General features: G+C 39.4%; 1 protein-coding gene across 5 annotated transcripts in view; it reads right to left on the reverse strand.

Annotated features, from left to right (window-relative positions):
* ANO10 (anoctamin 10) overlaps positions 1-14,307 on the reverse strand; it is a 240,475-nt gene that overhangs the window by 147,567 nt on the left and 78,601 nt on the right. Inside the window, exon 12 of one of the 5 annotated variants that reach the window (XM_043508973.1) lies at positions 13,159-14,034. The exons of the other annotated variants lie outside the window; for them this stretch is intronic. Within the exon in view, the coding sequence (XP_043364908.1) occupies positions 13,987-14,034 (48 nt within the window). The 3' untranslated portion in view covers positions 13,159-13,986. Of the gene's footprint in view, positions 1-13,158; positions 14,035-14,307 lie in introns of those variants that run through there. 5 annotated transcript variants of the gene reach the window in all.

Raw genomic sequence — 14,307 nt, forward strand, 5'->3', positions numbered from 1 at the left:
GGCGTTAGGACTCAGCCTCTAATTCTAGGAGACACCTTCATGAACCTCATCAGGATCATCTACTGAGCCCACTTGGGTGATCTCAAACTTCTATTTTATAGGTTCTTCTTACCAGAGTTCTGATTGGCTCAGTTCTCGCATTATGAATGTTTACAATCCACCCACATGGAAACTTACTCTCCAGCTCATGGAAAAACACTTATCTGCCCAGTAACTACCAACCCTGGCTTCTGGATGGCTCTGGGCACGTCAAGTAAATGGCCTTGCTCTGTCTCCTTCCATGTGTACGCAGAGGAACAAACAGAAATCCATTAATTTCTCAACTGCTTCCCTCTCTGTCTCTTAAATAAAATATTGTAGTGAAAGTCACGTGGTTACATAAGCAGAAGTCTTGGATTGTTGTTAGTTCTTTTGCTTTTCTGGGAGTAGGGATGGGAGAGTTATGTAACATGGGACAAGGAACAGAGTGTGCAAACAAAGGAGCAACACTGATGTCAAAGCAGGACACTATGGGAAAAAGTGACAACATTCTTTAGGGTGCAGTCTCTAGTGTGGACTTCAACACCTGGGAACTGGAGAAAAAACTGCCATTGCTGCAGCTTTTAAAAAAGACCCTATTTGGGAATATTTTCAAGAAATTCCTGTACCTCTGGGTAAAAAAGGAACATGTGCCAAATGTAAACAGTGCAACAAAGAGATGCAAGGCCTGGCTGTCAGATGAAACAACAATGGGGAAGAAAAAAAAAAAAACACTTATCAGAAGGAAATGACTTTGAAGATGATGATGTGGACATGTCTGAACGACCATGATCAGCTAGTTAGTAAACTTATTTTTGCATCATTCTTATGGACTGGCTACTGTGTCTTATTATGCTAGTAAATGATCACAAATTTATTACAACAATATACGTTTTTTGGGTGGATTACCAATGAATTTCAAAATGTGTATCTTCAAAATATAATTGGTATGTTAGTTGTTGTGAGAGTATTTATCAATTATATTTTTACTGTTACTGATGAACTTCTACAATTTTTTTTTATTGATCAATATGATCAAACATACTAGGTGAAGATTTCCTGGTTACATGTAAAGTTTTATAAGCAACTATGAATTTTAACATTTAAATAAATTTTTGTCAAGTTGTTTGGTATGTTTCTAGAGATAAGGGTTTAAATAGATGTAGATAATCCTTATGATTTAGTATTTCCTCTATAAAATTGGGTTTAGAATAAATTATATCATTTAAACAGTGGTAAAACAGCTGCAGTAGAAGGAATCTTTCATTTACAATCTCACTTTTTTAAAACAGTGAACCGAGTATTACTCAATTACCATTTTATTTCAGAGTCCAGCTTAGCCATAAGGGGTTTTGAATGTCCCTGCACCGTCTACAACTTCAAAGTCAACTGCTGGGACCACCAGCAATGCTGCAACTAAATATATGTCAGAAAGCAAATTATCTGTACCAAAAAACTTTCTTCATCATCCAGAAAACCACTGATGAGTTTGTAATTAGAACCAGCAAATTCCAGAAAAACTCCACAGATAAAAACACTGGATATATAAACTTCTCGAATCAAGCAAAGTATTTAAGGTTGTTTCATTTAATAAAAAGAAATCTTTATGCTATTTTGTGTATTTAATTAAATTCCAGATACCATCTTAATGCAGCTTGACACAAATCATAAGCAAAAAGTTAAATTATCTAGTAAATAAACAATATATCATTTACCATTTTCTAACTAAAAATGTATATTGATCAAGAATCTGAAAATATTAAGCTATATAATTGCTTAAATAAATGCATATAGTAGCTCCTAGTTAGCAAAAAGAGAGCCTTTACACTAGATTTGGTATATTTAGTTGTAAATGAACATGGTTTAATGGTTACATTAATCAATAAGAACTCATTTTTAGAAAGGAACTGAAGTACAAATGGAAAAGTTGATTTTAGAAAAATCGATTATTTAAATCAAGATTTTTCCATTTGGTGATTTAAATCATGATTTAAATAGACTTGATTTAAATCAATCCACCCTGGCACAATGTCATAAGGGAAGAAGAAATACTGAACACCCTCAACAAAAAAAGCTTTGGAACACCCCATAATTTCCTATTTTGGCCTCTTCTCAGAACAGGTAGATACGGGGTATTAAACTAACACCATTACTTCAGAGAGCAGATCCCTATATTTTGTTGTTGGAGTAGGCTCAGGGTTTAATCAGCTGTGATTTGAAATGCAGAGTTCTTCCTCAGAAATGATAGCCACTATCCCCCACCCTGGTTTTCTCCAAGTGCAAAAGCAAATGGTGAAATTGTTGACCTGTGTCTGATTATTCCAATATGACTTTCTATTTCATGCACTTACTCCCCCCATGTCAATCTGAACCCATTCTGCCACAGCATCAAAATGGTCTTTATAAACTAACTTTAAAACTTGGTGTGCTACTGACATACAGTCTATGCAGAAATGAGAGAAACAGGAGTACAGATATGAAAGTGAGGAAATAGATAAAAAAAGAACAGAATATAAATTAAAAATAAATACCGTTTACATCTATAACCTGTACCTTTCTCCACTGCTATGGGCAGCAACCCATTTCACAAATGTGGGTCATCTTTGACTCTTCTTTCTCTCTACACATCCAAGCTATTACTAATGCCTTGTCTTCATTTTTTGCACTGGTATATCTACATCAATAGAGAGGCACACTGCAAACCTCCAGTATAGATGTATTGCACTGGTGTAAAAATGACTTGTACCAGGGCAGCTTACCTTGGTTTGAAAATCTGTAAAACCCGAAAGCCGCAGGGAATTTTTCCCTTACCTTTAAAAAGCTGTAGCTCACGAAAGCTTATGCTCAAATAAATTTTAGTCTCTAAGGTGCCACAAGTACTCCTTTTCTTTTTGCAAATACAGACTAACACGGCTGCTACTCTGAAACCTTTAAAAAGAAGCCCACATCTACCCTTCCATATCTTACTCACACCACCTTTGTGTGATCTAGTGAAATATCCATGTTCTTGTTCAATGACTTTTAAGGTAATCTTCCATAATGTGTGTCTACAGTTCAGATGTCCTCAGAGAGGGCCTGAGTAAAGCTAGAAATAGCCATGATTATTAATACAAATTGACACTGTAAAGTAGGCTGGCATTTAAGACACACTGTTTACTGATAGCAGTTTTGTTAATGTTTCCCTACTAGAAGTTTGATAAACATTGTCAAGTAGCCATAAATACTTTTATTCTTTAGTTTGGTGGAAACATTTCCAGCAGCTATGGCATTAATTATTGAGGTCTTTCACCCAGTGACCCTAAATAAGTTATTTTAAATTATAAAAGTGTCCAGTTACAGGTCTCAGAACATATATATTTAAACAAAATTTATTTACAAGTGGACAATAACGAAAGTAAACCACCACCATTATTATCCATCCCACCCTCAAGAATAGCCTCAGAAAGAGATGGGACTTGCAAAAGGCCTAACTATCAGCAAATGGGACTTGCAAAATGGCCTAAATATCAACAAATACTGGCTCTATCTTTGTGAACACAGTAATTATTCTGCAACAAAGTGACACTAAAGTGACTTCTGAAGTAGTCAATGAAACTCAATAGGTGATTATACTCCTTGTGTTTCTCACTGATATGATAGATATTTGCAATTTGAGCATGTGTGCCTCATTTTTCTCTGAAAACAGCTTCTTGTGGTGATAATTCTGCTTCTATCATTGACCTCATGCAATCCTGAATTATGCAGAGCAGCATTTTATTCACATGCAATATCAGAGAGCTGGTAAAATAGTTACTGCACTCTGTTACCTCCCCTTTCCTTAGTAAGGGCAGAAAAATTTCCTTTGTCCAGTTGTCTGGCCAATTTCTAGTCATCATTGCAAATTTTCCACATGAAATTAATATCACTGTCACCGATTGCTTTTAGCAATTCTGCTAGTACATTATCTATCCCTGATCCTTTACCATGTTTCATTTTCATAATAGCACTTACCACTTTGGACCCTGAACTTCAGAAAAGCAGACTTTGACTCCCTCAGGGAACTGATGGGCAGGATCCCTTGGAAGGATAATATGAGGGGGAAAGGAGTCCAGGAGAGCTGGCTCTATTTTAAAGAAGCCTTATTGAGGGTGCAGGAACAAGCCTCCCAATGTGCAGAAAGAACAGCAAATATGGCAGGCGACCAGCTTGGCTTAATAGAGAAATCTTCGGTGAGTTTAAACACAAAAAGGAAGCATACAAGAAGTGGAAACTTGGATAGATGACTAGGGAGGAGTATAAAAATATTTATAAAAAAAAATATGCTCGAGCATGCAGGGGTGTAATCAGAAAGGCCAAAGCACAACTGGAGCAAGGGATGTGAAGGGTAACAAAGGTTTCTACAGGTATGTTAGCAACAAGGAGGTGGTCAGGGAAAGTGTGGGACCCTTACTGAATAGGGGAGGAAACCTAGTGACAGATAATGTCGAAAAAGCTGAAGTACTCGATGCTTTTTTTTTTTGCTTGGTCTTCACAGACAAAGTCAGCTCCCAGACTGCTGCACTGGGCAGCACAATATGGGGAGGAGGTGAGCAGCCCTCAGTGGTGAAAGAACAGGTTAAGGACTATTTAGAAAATCTGGACATGCAGAGGCAGATATGCTGGAAGGTAGGAATAGGGTCCAGAGTGACCTAGACAAATTGGAGGATTGGGCCAAAAGAAATCTGACGAAGTTCAACAAGGACAAGTGCAGAATCCTGCAATTAGGATGGAAGAATCCATGCACTGCTACAGGCTGGGGACCGACTGGCTAAGAAGCAGTTCTGCAGAAAATTGGGGATTACAGCGGATGTGAAGCTGGATATGAGTCAACAGTGTGCTCTTGTTGCCAAGAAAGCTAACGGCATATTGGGCTGCATTAGTAGGAGCATTGCCAGCAGATTGAGGGAAGTGATTATTCCCCTCTATTTGGCACTGGTGAGGCCACATCTGGAGTATTGCATCCAGTTTAGGGGCCCCCACTACAGAAAGGATGTGGACAAATCCTCTAAGCTGGTTGAAATGATTAATGTGGTGCTTCCTGACTGGCAAATTCAAACCACTTCTGTGCTCCCCTAAAAGGAAACAACAGCTTCACAAGCATATTTAGGGAACATTGTTAATCTGAAAAATCACACTTCTGATTTTTGTTTTTGCCTGCTGTTATTTGTGTCCAGTAAGGTTCACAAGAATCTAGATACTTTCCAAATATAAAAAAAACAGCACAGTCATTGGCCCGAAGAGCTTGCATTAAAAAAAAAAAAAACCACACACACAGAGAGGGTAGGGGAAAATACAAATAAGTAAGATAGCATCTAGACACTTTCTCATAATACAAAGTTTTAATAAAAGTTTAAAATATATAGGGTGAGATTTTCAGAGTTTAAAGGGATCTGGGCTCCTAAATCCCACTGAAATTTGGTATGATTTGAGCACCTGGCTCCCTTAGGCTTCTCTGACAACTTCAGCCGTAACTGTACAATATTATAGTTAGTCATAAGTAACAACTAAGATTACTATAACTGCAATATTAGAGAAAAAGTTATTTCTCCATTTTTTCACCATGTACTTACTGTGTTTTACAACACTTAAGCCAGATCCTCCAACAGTGCAGCGGCATTCTGCCACACTGCTGGTGAAATCTTTTGTGAATGTCAGCATGAGGATGGAACAAGAAGCAATAGGCTTAATTGCAGCAGTTTAGGCCGGACATTAGGAAAAACTTCCTGGCAAAGCAAACAAGCACTGGAATAAATTGCCTAGGAAGGCTGTGGAATCTTCAACATTGTAGATTTTTAAGAGCATGTTAGACAAACACCTGCCAGGGATGGTCTTGATCAGTGGTTCCCAAACTGGGGTTCGCAAACCCCTGGCGGTTTGTGAAATGTTACAGGATGTTCTTGGGAAAAAATTCCCTAATGGCAGACAGAGCTGTCCCTATGGACCTCATGCAGCATGGGGCCAGCAGCCTGGAGCCCTTGGACTTCCAAGATCTAAGCAGATCAAAGCAAGTATATCTATCACACTGAGGAGATTTAAACTTCAAGACTCCTTATAAGAAATGGAAAGGGAGTGGATATTTTTTGCTGTGTTTAAAATTAAATAGGCAGCTAGTATTGTTTTTAAATTATTATGAAGAACAAGTTTAAGCTTTGCAACATGTGTTGTTTGCCAGGACTGCTCAAGACCTCAATGCTTGCATAGGAGGAACTCTGAGTTGGCTTCTTAAATACCTTCATGCTGTTTCACATCTGATACTCCTTGATGAAACATAGGAGCTTTGTCTTAAAACAGGTTTATGCACAGTGATACAAGCTGCGAAAGTGAGAACTTGGAAGAGTGTTGCCATTTTCATAATGTAATAAAAACACTAATGATAAATAAATAAATAATAATAATAATAAAAAATAGTGTGTGGTAAGCATGTCATAAAAACAAATTTTATATTTCCAAGATCACTGCTTTTATAATTTATAGTCAGGTAAAGGAGAAAATCCCTAGAAATATTCATTTTTAGGAACACTTGACATTTTAATGAAAGGGATTCACAGGTTGTTAAAGTTAAACCACTGGTCTAGATAATAATTAGTCCTGTAATGAATGCAGTGGACTGGACTCAATGACCTCTCAAGGTTTTCATAGATACTAAGGTCAGAAGGGACCATTATGATAATCTAGTCTGAACTCCTGCACAACACAGACCACAGAATTTCACCCACCCACTCCTGCGAAAAACCTCACCTATATCTGAGCTATTGAAGTCCTCAAGTTGTGGTTTAAAGACTTCAAGGAGCAGAGAATCCTCCAGGAAGTGACCCGTGCCCCATGCTACAGAGGAAGGCAAAAAACCTCCAGGGCCTCTTCCAATCTGCACTGGAGGAAAATTCCTTCCCGACTCCAAATATGGCGATCAGCTAAACCCTGAGCATATGGGCAAGATTCACCTGCCAGATACTACAGAAAATTCTTCCCTTTCAGTCCTTCAATTCTATGATTATCTACCACAACAGAATCACCCTCGTTTAAGAGAGATCTACTGAAGTCCTAAATGGCTCCAGTGTCATCCTCTTCCTTGCTGGCTGGATAGGGTGAATGGCTGGAGGAAATAAGACATGGCCATGACACACTAAACTGCACCAATCATCTGCTGTGGCTTTCGCTTTTAAAGGCTGTTGGCAATCAGTATAAGTTAAAGCAGTCCTTAGGCTGCTCTAACTACAGCTGAAGACTGGCCCTACATAGCGTACACAAGATTATGCACATGCGGAGGTGAGTTCTATGCTACAAGTTGTTTTGTGGGCTCCTTCGACACATTTAAAGATCTGACCCTCAAGGCTTATCTACACCTAATCTTTGTACCAATTTAACTAAATTGACTTTCTACTGATTTAGTTAAATTGACACACAAACTGTGTGTAGACAAGGCCTTAGCATGTTTGTATTATTAAGGTTTTTTATTTGTCTGAGTATTTCTCAGAGCACCACAAAGAGAAAATGTGACTAAACTATTTACTATTTAAAATGTTTAATGATTTATTCTCTTTCCAATATATAATTCTTCAAGATGTACAAATGCATTAATCCATATTATGAACTACTATGATCTCTCTCTTATGCCTCTCTAGTCTATGCGGAAAAATGGGCTTCTCACCACTACCGTTTAGCTATACTAATACATTCATCTTTTAAAAAATGAAGCCTTTTTAAAGTTAGAGCAGCATAATAAAGTATCTGAATTCAGTAGATGTTTTGTCTGCCCTGCTGTAACTAAAAATGTCAACATATTTCTCTTTTAATATTTAAAGTATTTATTTGCCCCCATCAAGGCTTTAAACAAAGTTTCAGTTCACAACAATAGTTTACCATAGTTATAATATCCTGAAAAATCAATTTAATGAAGATGTAGATACAGCCTAAGTTGTAATAATGCTAACAAGTGTTGCGATAATGTTCCAAATCTAAAAAAAAGTTTTAGTATTGGTTTATCTTCAATCCCCCAAACACACACACACACACACACACACACTTTATATCTTGTGGTCATTTCTGACCGAGATTAACCTTGATCAAACATATTACAGTATATGAATTCTCAGTCATTTCTAACTGTGCCTGCTTTGTATTATCCACTATATAGATTCAGCTGATTACATGCATGCATTAGGAATCTCCTGCGACTTCAGAAGGACTATTAACTGTATTCAGACCTAAAGCAGCTGCATATCTTGTGCTTCTTGCACATTGCCACAGTTAATGAAAAATGCCTTTGAGAATTGCACATTACTCTACTAATTTCCTCTGATCAGAGAAGTGACTTTCTGGATTGACACTTCCTTCAAGTACAGAATGAAATATATCCTATTTCTTGACATTTACTTTACAGCATCACTTGTGATGCTATATCAGGCTTTATTGTATAAATCCCTTTTCACAGAGGTTATAAAAGCAGTTCTAGAAAATTCACTCTAAACTGTACTCTCAGTCCAAACCCCAGTTTAACAAAATTAAATTTGAAAAAAAGAAAGTGGTTTAGCAGTTTTAAAGCTCAAGAAGGTGGTCTGTCTTATTTTTGTAATTATTTCATAGGCTTCTTGGCATCTAAATAAATCAAAAGGAATTATTTTTTAAACTGAAGTTTCACCAGCCATTCATTGATAATATAGTTGGTGTTTTGGGATTTACTGGGAAAATCAAATTAAAGCAATTAAGTTCATTTGTTTCACTTTGATAAAAGGTTATGCAGTAAGTTCCAACAAATTTTTCATATTTTTAGTATATCTACTTAGCATATTTGCAATATAATCAGCATGATAAACAGCAATAACTAACAAGATGCCAGGAGGTTATACTTTGGTAACAGTCTACCAAATTATGAAGTGGTAGAAGCCACCACACAGATGAGCTTGCAAAAGTTTTCTATTTTAGGTCCTCTCTTTAAAATATGCAAACAAAGAAATGTTACACTGTAAATTCTGGAGCCGAGGTAAAAAAAAATTTAACCAAAATTGAAAGTGGAGTAGATTAGTGGTCAAAAAAGTCTTCTAATTTGTTTACCATCTTATTGTAAAAAGAGAAAGAAAGAGCACTAAAGTTATGTTTCCTGGACCTATCTGGTTGCCCTGGATAAAAAATTAGTCAATTTAACTATAAATTACTGTCTGTGCTAGGAAGTTCTACAAAAATATGACTAATGGTGCCACAATTGCTTCTGCTAAATTGGTGTCTTGTCATGTACAGTAGGGCTCCAACTGGTTCATCACTGGAACTGATTGAAAAATTCCCTGGTGTACAAAAGGCTTCTGAGGCTGGACCCATAAGAATTGTATAAAGTCAAGCAAATGTGTCAACTGAGGACCACAAATGTTGACAATAAAAGTTTCCCACAAATGCAGCAGAGGCCAAATGCACCCTAGTTGAATGTGCTGACAACTTCTCAGGAGGTGTGATACCTTTAGCAGCATAGCACTCCCGGGGGAATTCTGGACCAAAAAATTAAAAATGCTGCACACAATATTTTAAAATTCTGCATATTTTATTTGTCAAAACAAAAATATAAGCATGTCAGTTCCCATTATTTTAGCAATTTATTTCAAAATTCCTGTCAGCAGGCATGTCTGTAACAGTAGAGACTACAAAAAAAGATTCAGGAAATGTTTTTGACAAATAAATTTCCTATAGGCATATTAATACAGAACTCTGAATAATAATTTATTTAAACCACAATATAAAAACATATTTCCCACACTCCTCCTAAGCAGAGCAAAGGCTTGGGGGAGTCAGGGATAAAAGAGGAGCTGAAGGAGAGGGAAGTAATTGCTGGGAAGGAGCCTGGGTGTGAACCTGGAGGGTTGTTGGATGTGGGTGGGAGACATATGGAACAGAGGTTTTTTCGGTTGGGGAGGGATTGTTAGGGAGCCTCCACCATGCAGACCCTGGCTGACACCTAGACACTCTGATTCAGTCAGGTACATCTGCCTGTACCCATGTGTCCCTCCTCCCCCCATTCCCCAATCCCCCTGAACTCTCCTCCCCCTGTCCCCATGTGTCCCTGCATCCCCTGCCCCATCCCCATGTGGTCCTGTACCCCCACTCCCATTCAGCCCCTGTCCCACTCTGTTCCCCCCACTAGCCCTTTTGAAACTCAGTCTGTGACCCCCCAGCAGCTCCATGTGCCCCACACCATCCATCCCCCTATTTGCTGTGCCTCCTGACCTTGTCCCACAGGCAGGGCCTTGTGAGGAATGCAGCAGCTGGGGTTGGCCTGGGAGCTGCTGCTCTCTGTTCTTTCGTCACAGCAGCCCTTGGTGAGCAAAAGGCTTAATTGCAGAACCTTTTCAGCAGAATGTATTTTCTGCATGGGAAAAAAATTCTGCACAGCACATGAATTCTGCACATGCACAGTGGTGCAGAATTCCCCCAGGAGTAACACAATGCAGCTCGCAATCCATTTCGAGAGCCTTTTGTCATAACAGGGTGGCCTCTCATTTGTTCTGCATAGGAAATGAAGATCTGGGAAGAAACCCAAAAGGGCTTTGTTCTACCCAGGTAAAAAAGAGTCAGTGTTCAGTGCATATCTAAAGTGTGCAGCTTTTGTTCATCTTTGTGAGCATGTGGCTTTGGAAAAAGACCAGTAAGTCTTTTGAGATGAAAATCAGACACCATCTTGGAAAAAATCTCAGGGTGCAGCCTAGCCTACTCCTTGTCCTTGTATAATATAATATATGGAGGATCTGTTATCAGGGCATGTACCTCCCTCACTCTCCTCATAGAGGCGATGGCAACCAAAACCCAGAGGTGTAACATTGAGTAAGAGGCTAAGGTTTCAAATGGAGGTTCCATTAGAGCTAATTAAATTCAAGTCCCAAGGTAGAGCTGGATCTCCAATAGGGGGGAACAAGTTTATTTAATCCTTTTAGGAACCTGGTTGTCATAGGATTACTGAAAACAGTCCTTCCAGCAACATAAGGATGAAAGGCTGAAATGTTACCCATATGTACCTTAATAGATCTGATCATTAGACCGGATTCTTTGAGATGTAAAAGACAGTCCAAAAATCTTCTGAATTGTAGACTGTGTAAAAGACATCATGGCTAGCTGCCCAGATGGAGAAGCACTTTCATTTACTAAGTAGCTTTCATGAATTCTCATGAAGTAGCTGTCATGGATTTTCTGCTATTGAGAAGGACATTCTGAACTGCTGCTAAAGAGTGCACCACCGCAAGATTTAACCATAGAGAAACACTACCATGAACTGCAATACCTGTGGGTTCAGGTGCAATACTTGTCTATGATACTGGGAAATCAGGTTTTTGACTAGTAGCAGAAATAAGGGTTTCCTCGTAGACAATCTGCACACATCTCAGTGCTGTGGGAGCCTTTGTCAGGATGGAGCTAGGAGGATCGTTCTGCCTCATACTTGCTTCCTATGACTCTGGGAATATGGGGTATTGGTGGGTATACATACAGCGGGTTTTTTTCCCCATGAAAACAGAAAAAAGTGTCTGAGATGGATCCCAGACTCCAGAACAGAACTGGGGTCATTTCCTGTTCTGTCAAGTTGCGAACAAATCCATTGTAGAAATTCCCCCCATTCAAAAACACTCATTGTAGAACTCAGAGTAGCAGCCGTGTTAGTCTGTATTCGCAAAAAGAAAAGGAGTACTCATAGGGCCTAATCACATCAGCCACAATATCAGAGGCTCGTTCACCTGTACCTGGAAGCATTTGTTACCAAGTCATAAAGCAAAGAGTTAATGAGACTGGAACTCCCTCACACACAGTCATCCACCAATCCAGTATGACACACGTTGGCTGGGATGCATGCGAACTTGTCCAGATGGCGTATCTGAGGGTGGGAGACTAACCTGAGTCATGCTTGCATCCCCTGGAGAAGCAGCTTGGTATGAGGAATCATATATATACAAGCAGCCACACGCCCTAAAAGCCTGAGACAGTTCCACACTGTTTCATGGCTGATCTTTGAATGACACACAAAGGTCCCATATAGCCAGATAAGCCTAATCTGAGGTCAAGTCCAAGACCACCCCCAATTAACTCTATTAATTGGAGTGGTGATAAAACTGATTTTTTTGGTTATTTTCAGAACTAGGTAATTGAACAGATAAAGAATCTGATGGATACTGCTTGCCACCTGGTGACTGGAGCAACCTTGTACCGACCAATTATGCAGGTATGGATACTCGTTAGACAACCCAATGGTGGAGACATGCAGCTATCACTGCCACACCCTTGGAGAAAATGCTCGGTGCTGGTGACGATAGACCAAAGGGTAGTATAGTGAACTGGTAATGTGACCCTCACCCAAGCACTTCCAACAGCAAGAGCAAGAGTCACTTACCGGTATTGGCTTGAGACACTCAGGACGAGGCTCAAAGCCATGAAGCCTTAGCATAGGCACCCCCGGTACCGAGCAAAGTTTGGACAAGCCTACAGACCTAGAAGATCAAATGAATTAAAATAAAAAAAAATAAAAAAAGTCCAAATGGACAAATACCAAGTAACATTAATGCTAATTAAGAACTCTAACTATACACAATATTTTTGCGTTAACAGGGAAACAAAGGACTGTATCAAAGCACTGTAACATGCTCCAACCACAGACGGTAAGAAAGGCAGGGAAGGCTCCATCCTTTATACCCTGAGAGCACAAGGGAAGCCAGCAAGGATGTGTGGCCAGCCCTCTAAGCGTTGCTCGGGAAAACTCTCCAGCACTGATGCATGAGATGCACACACATCTACATGTGAGGGTTGCGCTGGTGGCCAATGGTGCTCCAGTGAAAGGAGTAGCTGATGCCTTTCACATGGCATCCACCTGAATCAGCCTGATTTTTCACCACCAGTGACCTTGAACCGAAGTCTTGAGAATAACTCACCTGCTATGGACAACAAAGTTGTACATGTGTTTTAAAACCTTTTACACTTTATGAAAAATTATCTGAGTAAGAATATTATTGAATAAACTAATATTCAATAAAACCTGACAATCAATTCAGACACATAAAATACTAAAATACCTTAAGGATCCTTTAAGCTAGGAGGCTTTGGGGGCCTCAGACTGCATCATAGTTCCTTGAACAGTTACAGTGTTCTATTCAGTGGCTGCCAGACAATGAGTAATCTTATATACCAGTTCTGCCTCTGTTCCATACAGTAATCTTCCACCAAAGTCACCGGGAGTTGAGTATGCAGATCAATGGCAGGATGGAGGACATGGATCAGTGTTCACATTGCACCACCCATCAGTACTTGGCCTGGGCCAGGGAAGCTAATGATCCAATCAGCGGACCAAATTCAGTGATAAATCCTGGTCACATGCCACTTGAGGCACACTGCACATTCGCTAAGAATGGCAGGATTGGGCATGAGCTGCAAATACCATATTTATACACAACTCTCACCTCTTTGTAGCAGGGTTAAAAAAAATGGGGTTAAAAGAGATCTGCTATGTGATTTTTGGAAGTCTTTTAAAATGCCCTGTAGTTGTCTCCAGATGTCTGTTTTCTTTTGATTGTCCTTTTTGAAGTTTTGTCCTCTTGGCAACCTTATGCAATTCCACATGGGAGGAAACAAATATGTCAACTATATCTCATGCTGTTTCTCTAGGCTCACTTCTGTGAAGTCTTCGTAATATACTCAGAGAAGATAAGGGTAAGGAAAATTACAGTCAATCATTCAAGGTGTTTAGTTTGCCTTTGTGAGGGCACATCCTGGAGAAATGTTTGATTTGCCATTTGTTTTCTGAAGGAACACAAAAAGGTATGAGAGGCTCGCCTGAAACTTTGTCTTCATGAGAAATCCATGAATCTTACTGCTGATCAGGGTAAACAAGATCCTTGGAGCAATCCTCCTCCAGAAGAGCCTCAGTGAGCACAAGCTCTGCAGCCAGTGCCCAGGCTTCTGCTCCTTGAAAGCACTCCTCAGCTGTTCCTGCTCTCAAGTCCTCATCATCTGCTGATAGGGACAGGACTCAGCACCTCTTTTCTAAAGAGCACAAACACAAATTACTGTCAGAGGGACCTAGTAAGAAAAAGAAGCAGAGATCACCTCATTCTGCCTCAGTTAAGGATAGCAAAAGGCCCTAGGTGCCTTTAGCACCCTGGAAGATCCCAGGTCTCCATATTTGGATACTGAATAAATATCACTTTTATGCTGTCTCCAATGCAGATACTGCAGTACCATCTCCAGGGCTCTTCATATTGGCACCGACTCTTTTGGTACTTACATCATTGGTGCAATCTAGTCCATTGCCAACTT

Source organism: Dermochelys coriacea, chromosome 2, assembly GCF_009764565.3.
Source record: "Dermochelys coriacea isolate rDerCor1 chromosome 2, rDerCor1.pri.v4, whole genome shotgun sequence".
Lineage (NCBI taxonomy): Eukaryota > Metazoa > Chordata > Testudines > Dermochelyidae > Dermochelys > Dermochelys coriacea.